The following is a 16,250-nucleotide window of genomic DNA, read 5'->3' on the forward strand; positions in this document are numbered from 1 at the left end:
GGTCTTAGTTGCAACACGTGGGATCTTTGTTGTGGCATGTGGGCTTCTCTCTAGTTGTGGTATGTGGGCTTCTCTTTACTTGTGGTGTCCGGGTTTTCTCTGTCTAGTTGTGGTACACGGGTTTTCTCTCTCTAGTTGTGGCATGCGGGCTCCAGAGCATATGGGCTCTGTAGTTGCGCACACGGGCTCAGTAGTTGTGGTGCGTGGGCTCAGTAGTTGTGGTGCACGGGCTTAGTTGCCCTGTGGTGTGTGGGATCTTAGTTCCCCAACCAGGGATTGAACCTGAGTCCCCTGCAATGGAAGGCAGATTCTTTACCACTGGACCACCGGGGAAGTCGTGTTCCCCCCCCACCCCCCCCCACCCCCCGCCTTTTAAAGAGGTAATGAATCATTAAAGATTTTCTCTTAATAGAAACCTGTTTATCTGTTAAAAAGGTTCAGTTGTTGATTATACATAGTTACTTTTATTACAAAGTTTATTTTAGTAACTTTTGAAAAAAATTAATAAATAATTGATTTACCAGCATCACCAAAATGGGGTGTTCTGATAAACTCAAAGATTGGTGTTAATAAAGGCCAAGTTTAAAAAGTAAAGATTCACCTTCTGTTTAAAGTCCATGCTCTTAAAATATTTATTTACGTAAGCAGCAGAGTTCTTTAAAACAGTAAATATAATTGATTTTAAAAGACTGAACATCTGCAATCAGTGTGGTCTGAGTCTGAGTGCCAGATTCTGTGATATCTCTTAAATTAAGACAGTAGATCCCAAACTGGGAATTTTTCAGAATTTCTTTAAAAAATTTGTTTTGAGGTATAGTTGTTTTACAATATTATATAATTTTCAGGTGTGCAACATAGTGATTCACAGTTTTTAAAGGTTATATTCCATTTATAGTTATTATAGGAAATCTTTTTGAAAATCTAGTTCCTGCTTTTAATAAAATGACATACTAAAATTTTTTTTCAGTTAACTGAAAGTTCAGTTTAAATTAATTTTTTTTACTGTATTAACATTACCTGAATACATTTAATTAGAGATTCCTTTTTCCCCCTCTAGGATATATATTACTTTCTCTGTGGAAAAAATACCCATCTGTGTTTGCTAAAGATAGGTTTTAGTTCTAAAGGTAGGTTTTAAATGTTGCCATTTCTGGCAAAAGTCATTGTGCAGAAAAATCAGTACTCATTTGACCTAAAGAGTTAGTGGTTATGTTGAATTAATAAAATCTGAATACTGTAATCATTTTAAAGGTGTGTACATACTTTTCGGGGGAGTATTTGTATTCTTTTAAATTGTGGTAAAATATACATAGCATAGTACTTACCATTTTAACCATTTTTAAGTATTCAGTCAAGTGGCATTAAAATAAATTCACATTGCTGATCAGTGATCACCACAGGCCATCTCCAGAACTTTTTCATCATTCCATACTGAAACTCTGTACCCGGTAAACACTAACTCCCCATTCGTTCTTCTTCTCCCTATCCCTCCCCATCTCTGGCAATTCACATTTTACTTTCTGTCTCTGAATTTGACTATTCTAGGAATCTCATATAAGTGGAATTACATAGTATTTGTGTTTCTGCAACTGGCTTATTTCACTTAGCATGATATTTTCAAAGTTCATTCTTGTTGTGGTTTGTGATAGGATTTCCTTTTTTAAGGCTGAAAAATATTCCATTGTATATATATATATATATATATATATATATATATACACACCACATTTTGCTTCTTTGTTCATTTGCCAGTGGACATTTGGGTTGTTTCTATCTTTTGACTATTGTGAATAATGCTTCTATGAACATTGGTGTACAAATATGTTATTCGAGTCCTTGCTTTCAGTTCTTTTGTGTGTATACTTAGAAGTAGAATTGCTGGTTCACGTAGTAATTCTATATTTAATTTTTTAAGTAACCGCCATACTTTTTTCCACAGCAGGTGTACCATTTTATATTCCCCAAAACAATGCATAGGGGTTCCAGTTTTTCCACATGTACCTTAACACTAGTTTTCTGTTTCTTATTTTTCTTTTTTATTTGTTTCATAAAATAGCTATCCAAATGGGTGTGAAGTGGTATCTCGTGGTTTTGATATGCATTTGCCAAATGATCAGTCATGTTGAGCATCTTTTCATGTGCTTATTGGCCATTTGTATATCTTTAGAGAAGTATCTATTCAAGTCCTTTGCCTGTTCTTAAAATTGGCTTGTTTATTTTTTGTTGTGGAGTTTTAAGGGCGCTTTATGTATTCTGGCTATTAATCTCTTATCAGATATGTAATTTATAATTATTTTCACTCATTCTGTGGGTTGCTGTTTTACTCTTTTGATAGTGTCCATTGACACTTTTTGACATTTGACCATGTATACATGGATTTATTTCTGGGCTCTCTGTTCTGTTCCATTGGTCTGTTATGTCTGTCTTTATGCCAGTACTGTACCATTTTGATTACTGTAGCTTTGTAGAAAAATTTGAGATTAGGGAGTGTGAGTTTTCCAATTTCTTCCTTTTCAGTATTGTTTTGGCTGTTGTTTCTTGATATACTCCATATGAATTTTTGGATGGCTTTTCCTATTTCTGCAAAAAAAAAATTGGAATTTTGATAGGGATTGCATTGAATTTGTATTGTCAGGTTAACAAAATTGTCTTTCAGTCTATCAACGTGAGATGTCTATTTATTGTGTCTGCTTTAATTTCTTCATCTTTTTTAGTTTTCAATGTGCACATCTTTCACTTCCTTGACTAAAGTTTACTCCTGAGTATTTTATTCTTTTTGATGCTATTGTAAATGGAATTATTTTACTATTTCAGACTATTAGTGAATAGAAATGCAGCTGATTTTTGTGTGTTGATTTGTATCCTAGTATTTTGATGAATTTACTTATTCTAACAATGTTTTTTTGTGGAATCTTTAGGGGATTCTACATATATGATCATGTCATCTTCAGACAGATAATTATACTTCTTCCATTCCAGTTTGGATGCTTTTTGTTTGTTTTAGAAGTAATGAAATCAGTCATCCTTGTTCCTGCTCTTAGAGGAAAAGCTTTCAGTCTTACACCATTGAGTATGGTGTAAGCTGTGGGTTTTTCTATTATATATTTTTATTAAGTTGAGGTAGTTTCTTTTCCTAGTTGGATGTTTTTATCATAAAAGGGTAGTGTGTTTTGTCAAATCCTTTTTCTGCATCAATTGAGATGGTTATGTGGTTTTTCTCCTTCATTCTCTTAAGGTGGCATATCACATTGATTAACTTTAGTATGTTGAACTGTTCTTGCACTCCAGCAATAAATCCCACTTGGTCATGGTGTACAGTCCTTTTGCTATGCCACTGAATTTAGTTTGCTGGTATTTTGTTCAGGATTTTTGCATCATTGTTCATAGGGATATTGATCTGTACTTTTCTTGTACTGTCTTTGGTTTGTTATCTGGACAAAGCTGACCTTAGGAAGCGTTTCTTCCTCTTCAGGTTTTGGGAAGAGTTTGAGAAGGATTGGTGTTAGTTCTTCTTTAAATCTTTGGTAGAACCCACCAGTGAAGCCATCAGGTTGAGTATTTTTCTTTTTCAGGAGATTTTTGATTACTTATTCAATCTTCTTACTAATTGTAGATCTATTCAGCTTCTCCTCCCTCCCTCCCTCCCAGTATTGGTAGGTTTTGTGTTTCTAGGAATTTGTCCATTTTATCTAGGTTATTCCATTTGTTGGCATACTATTGTTACAGTACTCTGCTACTATCATATTTATTTCTGGTAAGTAATGTCCCCACTTTCAATTCTGATGTAAGTTATTTCAGTCTTCTCTCTTTCTTAATCCATCTAGCTAAAGGTTTGTCAATTTTTTTAACCTTTTTCAAAACCAACTCTGGTTTTATTGATTTTTTTACTCTGTTTTTCTATTTTCTCTCTCTGTTCTGCTGTTTATTATTTCTTTCCTTCTGTTAGCTTTGAGTTTTCTCTTGGGGCACACCATCTTAATTTCTATATAGCTTTATAAGTCGTCTGGTAAATGATGGTATGTGAGTCTAAGCTTTACCCTTCAAGGTAGCCTTCACTATTCTTATACCTTTGTATTTCCAAATGGATTTTAGAGTAATACTGTCAGTTTCTGCATATAGTAAAAGAAAACCTGCTGGTATTTTGATTAGGATTGTATTGAATCTCTAGATTAATTTGGGGAGAATTGACATCTTTACAAAATTGAAACTCTGAGAATCTGCAAATGTGAATTTGTTATTTAGTATATTTTAAATTTCTCTCAGGATCAAGATTTTTTGTTTGTTTTCTGTGTTTTGTTTTAGGTAAGTGAAATAATAGCATTTTTTTTTATTTTTTGGTGCCACTGGGAACTCTTCAGTATGGAAGAAAAAATTGACATTGAAGGAAAGAAAAGAAGAATTGTTGGAGTCAAGATCTTAAAAGGAAGGAAGGCAGAGTATATGAGACAGATGCTGGTGGGTTGATAGTTGTGATGGCAGGAATTTGAGGAGCTTCTCTTCTGATTGCTTTTTTTTTCCTGTCAGTAGAATAGGTAGCAAAGTTATCAGCTGAAAGTGAGGATTAAGGATGGGTATTGCAGATGTGAAGAGATAGAATATGGTATTAAATAATCAACTAGGAAATTGGGAAATGGAAGATTACTGGGCAGTATGAAGGGAATATTTAAGATTTGAGGTTCATGACCTTCATGAATTTTGTCAGATTAATTAGCCTAGTTAGCATGGTTGTTTATTTTTCAGCCATATTCAGCTACATAGGAGCAGGCCCTCCTCAGGGGTGAATTTTCTCCCAGGAAATGTGGCGGAAGGAGGGAGAGTGGGAGCCAAGGGACTAAGGATATATGAAAATTAAACTGGATAAGGAGGCATGTAAGAAACATAGAGTGGGTGAGGGACAGTGAAAACATGGTAGGCTTAATAAATTGTGGAACCTAGTGGGATCAAAAGATTGTTGGAATTAGGTTACTAGAGACTGTAAGCTGGAAATACAGGAGGTGGTGGTTAGAGTCCTACATGCCAATTTAATTTCATGCCAGTAAATAATTTACGGTACTGTCAGATTTTTGTTGGTTATTGTTTTGATATTAATCTTTGTTTGATAAATATATGTATAGGACAGTCCAGATTCCTTTATCTAAGACCTTTGGGGCCAGATATGTTTTGGATTGCTTCCTTTTTTCCTCCGTACTCTTTTCAGGAGTTATCAATTTTTATTTTTCAAAAAACTAACTTTTGGCTTTGTTAATCTCTGTTGTATGTTTGTTTTCTATTTCATTACTTTTTGCTCTTACCTTTATTTCATCATTTATACTGTTCTGGGGTTTAGTTTGTTCTTTTTGTTACTCTTTCAGATGGTTGCTTAGAACATTGGTTTTTGGCCTTTCAAGTGTATATGTATTTTAAAGCTAAAATTTTTCCTCTTAAGAATAGTTTCAGCTGCATTCTGTGTATTTTAATAGGAAGTGTTTTAATGGCATTCCATTAAAATTTTTTTCTAATTTTCACTGTGATTTCTTCTTTGACCCATGGGCTATTTAGAAGTTTATTGCTTAATTTTCACATATATAAGGATTTTCTAGTTATATTGTTGTTATTAATTCATAGCTCAATTTGAGCTCAGAGAAACATGTCTGTCCTTTGAAATTTGTTAACACTTAGTTTTGGTCCAGCGTATGGTTGTTTTTGGTAAATGTTTTTTACGTACTTACAAAGAATGTATTTTCTGCATTTGTTACGTATAATGTTCTGTATGTCAGTTAGGTTGTTAATTGTAAAGTTCAAATCTGTTCCTGTTTCTTCTAGTCCGCTTGTTCCTTGTTTTGGTGTGCTTGTTCCTTTCTCCTTTACTGAGAAAGCTGTGTTAAAATCAACTTGCTAGAATTGTGGACTTCACGTAGTTCTTTTCATGTTGGCTTTATATACCATACTCTAGTTTCTTAGTTTACGTTTATTTAGAAAAAGTATTTTTTAATCTGTAAAATTCAGTACAATATTTTAGCAAACTGGTCTATGGGGGAAAGTCACAAATTACCTTCCAAATGTAATTTGTTGAATATTAGAAGCACGTGTAGACATTTTGAAACATCTGCTTAGTGTCAACAAAGGGAATATGCATCTCTGATGTTTCTGTCAATAAGAAAGATATTACAGTATTGTAAGCTTTTGAGCTATTACCTGTCATGAGTGTTTGTTTTGAATAAATTTCTAATTGCCTTTCATATTTGGTCCTTGATTTTGCTTAAATTTGTAGAATGCCCCAAACATGATGAAAAAATGTTAAATTGTGGAGAAGGAAAACAAAGCCAGGGAGAAAGTTATTGCATATGAAGTCATATAGTGTGCATTTTACATCCTAACCATGATAATTTACTATGATAAATGGACATTTTCTATGTTTAGTTAAATTTTAAAAGAGAAGTGATTGGGGGTTATCAGTTGATATGTAACATAATTTTTCCTATTTAAAATATTGGAAAACAAGTTCCTGGTTAGGGTTTTGCACAGAATATCTGCTTTTCAGGAAAAGATACCTGACTTAGGTGTTACCAGGTGCATTCAAGTTTAGAATTGCTGTGCCTTCCTGGTGAATTGAACTTTATTGTAATGAAATATCCCACTATATTCTTATCCATATCTATCTGTCTATCTATTTCATGCATCAAAGTTTTCTATGGTAAAGTATAGCCACACAAGCTTTCTTTTGGTTTGTGTTTTATAAAAGATATCTTTCTCCATGCTTTTATGCTTATTCTTTCTGTATCCCCATGTCAGATATATCCTCTATAATCATCTTATAATTAGGTTTTATTTTTTTAAAATCTTATTTGGATTATTTATTAGTCCATTTTCCCCCTCTGTTAGCTTGTTAGCTGTACAGGTGGCTCTTCATGTCTGCGGGTTTTGTACCCGTGGATTCATCCAACTGTAGATTGAAAATATCCAGGAAAAAAAATTACAGAAAATCCCAAAAGCAAAGCTTGAATTTACTGCATGCCAACAACTATTTACATAGCATTTATATTTTATTATGTATTATAAGTAATCTAAGGATGATTAAAAGTATATGAGAGGATTTGTGTGGGTTATATGCAAACGCTATGCCATTTTATATAAGGAACTTGCGCATCCTCAGATTTTGGTATCCTCTCAGGGTCCTGGAACCAATCCTCTACAGATACCAAGGAACGACTATATATACTCTTACTGTCTTTCTAGTGGTTATCTCAGAGATTGCCACATGCATCTTTCATGTTTTGAAGTCTAAAGTAAATGAGAACTTTTTCCATTTCCTAATCAATGAAAGTGTTTTAGAACACTTTAACTTCATTTACTACCCTTCCCAATTATGTATTGTTGTGCATTGTAATATTTTAAATTCCACAAAATACTGTCATTATTTTATTTAGTCAGTATTCATTTAGAGTTACATATTTAGCCCATTCATTATATTTCCTTTTTTTGGTGCATATCCAAGCTGTATCTGCAATCCCTCTTTTCCTTCTTGAAGAAGTCTCTTCAATGTTCCCTGGTGACAAATTTTCTGATTCTGTTTGGCTAAAAATGTCTCTATTTTGCCTTTATTTCTGAAGGGTTTTTTTTTTTTTTTGCCAGATACAGAGTTCTATCTTGGCATTTCCCCTGTTCCGAGCGCTCTGAGGATATCATTTTGTTGTCTTTTGGCTTCCATTATTTATTCAAAGAAGCCAGCTATATCTTACTGTTACTCTTAAAGTTAATTTTTCTGGCTACTTTTAAGGTCTGTTTGTGGCTGTTTCTGTCTCTTTGTTTCTGTCCCTCCAACCTCCCCCTTTACTTTGATTTGCCTAAGTGTGGTTTTCTTTGTATTTGTTTTGCTTGGGAGTTTGTAGATATTCTTGGATCTGTGGCTTGATGTCATTGATCAGTTTTTTAAAGTTTTAAACTATTAGGTCTTTAAATATCTTTTCTTTCTCATATGTTCTTGCCTTCCTTTCTGGGACTCCAGTTACATGAATTTTGGATCTTTTCTTCATGTTTCATAATATTTTCACACTCTTTTCTGTATTTCCCATTCTTGTGTCTTTTTGGGCTTCAGTGTATTTTCTTCTTTCCTATCTTCTGGGTCATTGGTTCTTTCGTCAGCTGTATCTAACCTATTGTTAAACTCATCCATCAATTTCTCAATTTCTGTTTTTAAAATTGTATTTTTCAATTCTCTGTTTTCCATGTTTTTAGTGTTGTTTGCTAAAATTCTTCATTTTAAAAAATCCTTTTAACACATTAGATTATTTTAAAACTGTTTTCTGGGATTTCCTGGTTTTGCAGTGGTTAAGAATCTGCCTGCCAATGCAGGGGGACACAGGTTCGAGCCCTGGTCTGGAAAGATCCCACGCGCTGCGGAGCAACTAAGGCCCGTGCACCACAACTACTGAGCCTGAGCTCTAGAGCCTGTGAGCCACAACTACTGAGCCCGCGTGCCTAGAGCCTGTGCTCTACAACAAGAGAAGCCACCACAGTTAGAAGCTCACGCACCACAAAGAGTAGGCCCCGCTTGCCACAACTAGAGAAAGCCCACGTGCAGCAACAAAGACCCAGCACAGCCAATAAATAAATAAAGTTATTAAATCTGGTCAAAAGTATGGATCATTAAAAAAAATAAAAAACTTTTCTGCTAACACCATTATCTGAATCTATTATGGGTCTATTTCTGGTGCCATTTTAAAGTCTTAGTTTTCAGTCAGATCTTGATGGGTTGTTTTATTTTAGACATTTCATATGAAAAATGATAGGATAATTTGAATTTTGGAGTCTTCTTGCTGATAAGATTTACTTTTGCTAAAACCTTTTGGGAAGATTTTACTGGCATGCAGCTAGGCTAATGATACTAGGTAGCCCAGATTACCTCAGTATAGTCAGATTGAGAAGATTTGAAGCTATACTTCTTTCCTTTTGTAGCCTGGTCTATTTCTGGTTTATCTTTTACCTAGGGTATAGTCCTTTAGATTCCCTCCAGCTTCCCAGTGTGTTTACTGGAGCTATTCCTCCTAGCCAGGCTCTGAATTGAATTTTCATGTCCCCACCCAAAAAAGTGTGGAAAGCTCTGCTTAGCTTCTCAGCCTCTCAACTAGTGTTTTAAGAATTTATGAATGATTCTAGGGGAAAACGAGTCTAAAGTCTGGCACCACCTGTTTCTTCTAGGTCCCAGTCCTGCAAATTCTCACTGTCCTGAAAGTTCTTCAGTTGTTTTAAACAGGTTACTTTTTTTTTTTTTTTTTGGCGGTACGCGGACCTCTCACTGCTGTGGCGTCTTCCGTTGTGGAGCACAGTCTCCGGACGCGCAGGCTCAGCGGTCATGGCTTACGGGCCCAGCCGCTCCGCGGCATGTGGGATCTTCCTGGACCGGGGCACGAACCTGCGTCCCTTGCATCGGCAGGTGGACTCTTAACCACTGCACCACCAGGGAAGCCCAAACAGATTACTTTTTGTTTTGCTTTTCTGGTGGTTCTCAGGGAAAGACAGGTTTGAAGCAACCTACTTCACCATTGTCAAAAGCAAAATGCTCAGATATGTTCAGAATTTTTCAGATTATACAAGTGCATATACCTTATAGGAGTTAACATATTATCTCTGTGGTGAAATGTGTGAATATTTACGTTGCCTGCTACAGTGCAAGTTTTCATAATGGGAATTGGATGTGCTGTGATCTATTATAGAACATGATTTGGAGTAAGCCAACTTCTATTGTTTATATTGCAGTCTGTTGAGAAAACAGAAACACTCCACAGCACAGCTGCTTGTTTAATTGATTCCTACCAGTGACTAGCCATCTTTCAGTTCCTCTCATGTTTCCTGCTCATCCTTGTCATAGGGTTTTTGCACATGCTATTCTGTCTGCCTAGTAAGTATATGTGCATACTCAGGTTTGAGTATGAAGCAGTTCTCAGTGAAGCCTGCCCTGACCATGAATTTAGGTCAGATAAAAGAACTTTTGTACAAACTCAATTATATGATGGTTTGCCTAATGTCTGTTTTCCCCTACTAGACTCTGGACTGTGAGATCAGAAATTATGCCTTTTTTCCTTGACCATTTTATCATATGTACCTAGTTCAGTGTTTGGAAGTACCTGTTTTGCAAGTAGGTGATCACTGAATAGGTTATCAGTTGTTAATAGTTGAGCAATTAATATTTGTATAAATAAAGAAATAACAGAATGATAAGGGAAGATATGTAAGAAATGCTGTGCTGATGATAATGATGGTTGTGATAAGAATGGGAAACTCACTGCTTTTGAGCAAAAGCCAGATTTATTTAAACACTGGATTTGCATAGTTCAGTTGAACTTTTATAGAGTTACATGTACAATATTAAAAATACTTCAAAAAATTCCCTTGAGAAATTGTTATTATGTTATAACATTTGTCTCCCATCCCCCATCCCTCTGTAAATATTTTATTATGTAAATTTTGAAAGTACTGGGTTTTTGACACAACTGTCATTCAGAGCATGACAAGTTATATCATTGCCAGTCATTCTACTGTAGAGATAAATGGAATAAAAAATCATTGTTTTTGAAAGATTCACAGTCTCAAAGGGAAATAATCTTGGAATTTATACAGATGTACCCACAAAATAAGGTGGTATGATTTATTCTACCAAGGGGAATATTAGTCTTGGCTTCATCAGGGTGGTAACATTCAAAGTGAATCTTGGCTGATAAGGAGGAGATAATTAAATGGCCAAAGGAATAGTGTTTCATTTAGGTGCATATTATTATGAAAGTATATAATGTCTTTGTGGATTGACAAATAGTAATTTTGCTAGTGGCTAGGGCAGTTTGCAAGAAGAATTTGTAAAGGCAGATTGGGGCTACCCAGATTATTAGTTTATCCTTTGACATGGAGGCTATCAAAAGCTTTTAAGGATATTCCGTAATGTTTGAGAGTAGAAATTCTAGAGACTCCCTGAGTTCATATTACAAGCTCTGCCTCTTACTAGCTGAGTGACCTTGGGCACATTACTTAACAGCTCTCTGCCTTAATATCCCTATTTATAAAATGGAGATGATAATTATAACTCAAAAGATTGAAGTTATGATTGAATGAGTTAAGGCATATTAGGTACTTAGAAAAGTGCCTGGCACATAGAAAAATCTCAGTAAGTGTTGCTCTTGTTTTGCTGTTATTATATTCATTGAGGAAAAACTCAAAGGTTATATATAATTGCACTCTTTTAGCCAGAACTAGAGGCATGAAAAGTTTCAGGAGATATTTTAAGGGTAAAATTAACAAGGCTTCAACTTGTTTACTAATTTTATGTAATGAAAAATTTCAATTAATAATGGAGTCTGTATGCACTATAAAGGCAGGTTTGAAATTTGTATAATAACATTTTCATGAGTTGCAAACTTATAGAACTTAAATTTTCTAATTTGTGTTTTCTTTTATATCTTATAGAAAATTTCAGCTGTAGCCCTTGAACTAGAAGCTGAAATAATAGAAGCTGTGTACCATGCATTAGGGTATTGAAGAAAATTAATTTTTGAATTAAATATTTGGAATATAAGGAAGGAAAGGTGACTGAAAATGGGGCGGAAGAAAATACAAATCACACGCATAATGGATGAAAGGAACCGACAGGTAAATGAAATTTTTAATTATCTATTTAATTGGTGTAAATTTTTTTAAAAAGGAGTGTAGGATAGAATGGTTGATTTTTTTTAAAAAAATTGATTTGAAGTCTAAATATTTTTATTTTCAGGCTACATTAAAACATTTAGCAATCAAAAGCTTTTGACTTTTCATCATGTGCTTTAAAGAAACTTTTTTTCTTATTATAGAAATCAGTTTTGTTCATTATAGAAAACATAAATAAGCAGAATAGGAAAAGTAAAATCACTGCAATTCCACTACTACCATCCATTGTGTAGGTTTATCATAATATATTTAGTCTTCTGTACACTTGATTATGTTTGTTAGTTTTCCATATATTGATGATTATTTTAAATTACCACCTCTGTTGTCATAATTAGGTAATACCTAAGTTAACTGTGGTTATCAGTGAATGTGTTCTGGTCAGTTAGATTTTCTGATTCACCAACAAATAATGAGAATTTTTTTTATAGCTATTATAAATATTTCTAAGTCATTTATGTATATATCTCAGCTTTAATTGATAAAATATTATTGAACTTAATTTTCACTACAATGTCAGTAAACCCTTACAAATTCAGGACAGTTATAATGATACTGGTATATGAAGCCCAGAAGTTGTAAGAGTTTGAAGCAGGGGGTGGCAAACTATGTTCCATGGGCTGGCTGCCTATTTTTTATTTTTATATATAAATAAAGCATTATTAGGACATTGCCACGCCCATTTGTTTACATATTGTCTTTGGCTGCTTTCACACTAAAACCACAGAGTTGAGTAGTTGCCCCAGAGACTGTATGGCCCATAGACCTAAAATCTTTACTCCCTGGCCCTTTAAGAAAAAGTTTGCCAATCCCGTTATTTAAAGGAAGGAAGGAAAAATAATATCATAGACTATTGTAAAGGAACTACTATTGAAAGCGTATGCAGAAGGGAGGGATACTATCTCCAGAAAGGTTGCATATCAGAAGTTTCAAGAACAGCTGGTTTTTGGAAGCTTACCAGGAATAGAACAGTACTAAAGATGTGTACTGTAAAGTCTGAGTAGTAGTTCATCCAGTAATACAGATGCAATTGGAGACAAAACTCAACTGAGCAGCTGGTAAAGAAGTTAGTGGAAGTGGTTAGGGTTGCTGATAGACCAAACTGAAGAGGTCCCCTTGTTTCAGCTCATGAAGATTCCTTAGCTAAAGTGTTAAGGCTCACACAGTATGATTCGTTATGAAGGTTGATAAAATAGTGAAGACTGATAAAATAATCATACCATCATTCCAAAGGAATGATTCTAGCAAGATTGCAAGTAAATTTCCCTCCACAAGTCTGAGGATTGTGACATGTAGAGGGGGCATGGGGACCTGTTTCATGATCATGTGCAGCATAAATGTAAAATAGGATTTATTGGGGAATAACGTACAAGCAGAGGAGCACCTAAGATCCCTTCAGCTCTCGGTATCCCATACAGAGTCATGTTTAAATTGAGCATAGATAGACTAGAACTACTAGTGGAAAGGACTCCACATGTTTAGAGGGAAAGGACAACTAGGAATATGTAAGTGACTGTGTAATGGGAACTTTTTAAGTTAAGGAAATGACCTGGTTAAAAAAATGGGGCCTGCCACTATATCTCAGCAACTAGAAATAGCCTATTCTTGTGTTGAATTTACCTGCTAAGTCAGCTTCTTGCCAACCTGCCAAATGGGACAAGGGTATCTGAATTTCTCCTCAGATGATTTTGGCAAAAAAAAGTGCAGAAAACATAAAAAAGAGGTAGTTAGGTAGTTTAAGGTTAGATTAGGAACAATTTGTCATAAACTAAAAGGGTATCTTAATTTTACTGATTTTGGAATTTGTGGATTCTGAGTTAAAAGTTTCATTATTCTTGCATTAAAGAGAAAATATCGTTCCCATGCAGAAGAGATGTCATTTATTTCATCCACATTTGAATACCTACTTTATCTGAGATACTGCTAGGCACTGGGAACTCATTAAATACATTTAAGTGTATTGCAAATAGAAGTAAGCTTAGGTAATAGAAGTGTTTATGGAAGAAACCACCAACCTCTGATGGTGGGGTAGTTCAGGGAGCAGTTACTGAAGGAGGTAATAGCAAATAGAGTTTTGAATTACTAGAGTTTTTGAGCTAGTAAGTTAAATAACACACTTAAAGTCATTGGAACATGACGTGTTCTTTTGTGCAACATTATGTTTGTGAAATTCATCATTGTTGTTGCATGGAGATGTATTCTATACATTTTCATTGATGTATAATATTCCATTGTGTGACTAGAACACAGTGTATATATTTATTCTCTTGTAAATAGGCTTTTGGATTTTAGATCTACTATTCATTTGGAATTTGTTTTTGTGTGTGGTTTGAGGTGTAGGGGTCAAAATTTGATATTTTTCAGATGGATTTTCAGTTGATCCAGTGCAATTTATTGCAAAAACCATACCAAGAAAGCAGAAAAGAACACATGCTCTTCATAAAAAAACTCAACAACAGGCATAATTAATCTATGATGCTAGAAGTTAGGTTAATGATCTTCCTTGGGACAAGGTGATAATGACTTGGAGACAGGACAAAAGAGTGTTTCTGGGGTGGTGTATACTAGATTTAAGGCCATATTCTTTTCTTTGAAAATTCACTGAGCCACACACTCAGGATTTGTGAGCTTCCCTTTATGTTATGCTTTAGTACAAAGTTTACATTTTAAAAAGAACTAGACCAAGAAGGACAAACACACAGTTTCATCAAAAGCTTCTAAGTGGAAGTGAAGTCTTTCATCCCTCTAAAGTTTTGGCATCTTCAGTCCTTTTTGCTTCAGCAGCTTTGTCATGTCTTAGAACAGGTATTTGGTGTATTTCACTCTTTTTGTAGTTGATCTCAGTGGGTTCTTTGGTCTTCCATCAGTCACTCCATTTTACTTAGAGACAGACATCCTCTTATACTTTAAATAAAAAATGAAATAGAGTTTAAAAAATTATTTTAAGGCAGAATACAGAGAACAAACAATACCTCAAACACTGTTACTTTCATTATCCAGAAGTAGTGTATGTCAATTCTGACATATTTGCTGCAGATATCTTCCCTTGTAGAAGAAAAAAATTTAAAATTTACTGTCCTCTATAATTTTTCCTAGTCTCATTCCTCTTTGCTTCCCCAAAGTAACCCCCATCATGGATTTAATTTGTATTTTCTTTATTACTTAAGCACATATTATTGAATATTGTTTCAACATGGTTTAAAAATTTTACATAATAGCATTATTATCTGCACATGCTTTTTTACTAAATGTAGTGTTTTGGAGAGTTGTCTGTGTAATTCATTTAGTACAACTAGTTCGTAGGAAAGAATATGCCTCAATTCATTTATCAGTACTTCTATCAAAGAACATTTAGGTTGTTTCCAGTTTTTTAGAAATTTTGCTGCGTATGTTATGTTAGAAATGATGCTAAAGCTACATCTGTGGACATGTCTCGGTGATAAATATCTAGAGGAGTTGCTGGGTTGAGTATGTCTGTCATAGCTTTACTGTGTGGTATTCAAGTTGCTCTCCAAAGTGGTTGTACCAGATACACTACAGTAATTTATGAAAATTTCTTTTACCTATACATTTTGCCTTTCTCCTTCCTTTCTCTCTCACTTTATTTTTTCATTTTTTAAAATATATTTTTTGGTCTAATGAAGGTGAAATGTTACCTGTTTTTGTGATTTGCCCACTTTTTGCTGGATTGTTGATTTTTTTCTTAAAAGTTCTTTATATATTTTAGATATTAATTCTGTATGTACTTAATCTGTTTCAGATACTATCTTTCAGTCTTTACCAAAACACTTTATAAACACTTTAATGATAGAACTTATTACAGTGTTTTATAGTAGTTTATATTGCCTTTACCAATAGATTGTGAACACTTTAAAATGTGTTAAGGCTTGTTTAATTTCCTAAATCATGATCAAGTTTTGGTAAATGTTCCAGGTGGACTTGAGATAAATGTGTATTCTTTTAATTGTTGGATGCAGGATTCTACATATGTCTATTCAGTCTTATTCTGTGTTCACATTATCTGTATTCTTTGTGTTTTTTTTTATGTATTTGGTTTTGGCTCATTGAGACCTGTCAGTAATTGCACTTACCACAATGATGGATTTGTCAATTTCTCTCTATATTTTATTAGCTTAATACATATTGTTTTATATATTTGGGGAATATTTCATTAGGCTCATACATATTTAGAATTGTTATATCTTCTTGGTGAATTTTTTAATACATATTGACTTTTTCTGTCCTCAGGAAGGCATGTCTGTCTTAAATCTACTTAAATCTACCGTCTCACATTAATATAGCTACATCTTTCTTTTGGCTAGTATTTTCTTGATAGGTCTAGTTCTCTACATTTACATTCAACCTATGTCTTTATGCTTTAGGTATATCTTTTGTAAATAGTGTATGGCTGGATTTTGTTTTTTATCTAGTCTGATAATATATCTTGACTCACCATTTTACGTGGATCTTATTCTTTGTCATCCTTTGTATATATATTTGGACTGGTTTATACCATCTTAGTTGATTATTTCAATTTACTGTGAGAACCTGTTAAATAGAGGTCCTGGAGGTAAAACTCA

The 16,250-nt window shown here is 34.1% G+C and overlaps 1 protein-coding gene across 8 annotated transcripts in view; it reads left to right on the forward strand.

The window, feature by feature from the left end:
• MEF2A (myocyte enhancer factor 2A) overlaps positions 1-16,250 on the forward strand; it is a 174,566-nt gene that overhangs the window by 70,209 nt on the left and 88,107 nt on the right. For all 8 annotated transcript variants that reach the window (XM_032621893.1, XM_032621895.1, XM_032621898.1 and 5 more), the window contains one exon: positions 11,434-11,616. In XM_032621893.1, the coding sequence (XP_032477784.1) occupies positions 11,563-11,616 (54 nt within the window). In that variant the 5' untranslated portion in view covers positions 11,434-11,562. The remainder of the gene's footprint in view (positions 1-11,433; positions 11,617-16,250) is intronic.

Source organism: Phocoena sinus, chromosome 2 (assembly GCF_008692025.1).
Source record: "Phocoena sinus isolate mPhoSin1 chromosome 2, mPhoSin1.pri, whole genome shotgun sequence".
In the NCBI taxonomy this organism is placed as follows: domain Eukaryota; kingdom Metazoa; phylum Chordata; class Mammalia; order Artiodactyla; family Phocoenidae; genus Phocoena; species Phocoena sinus.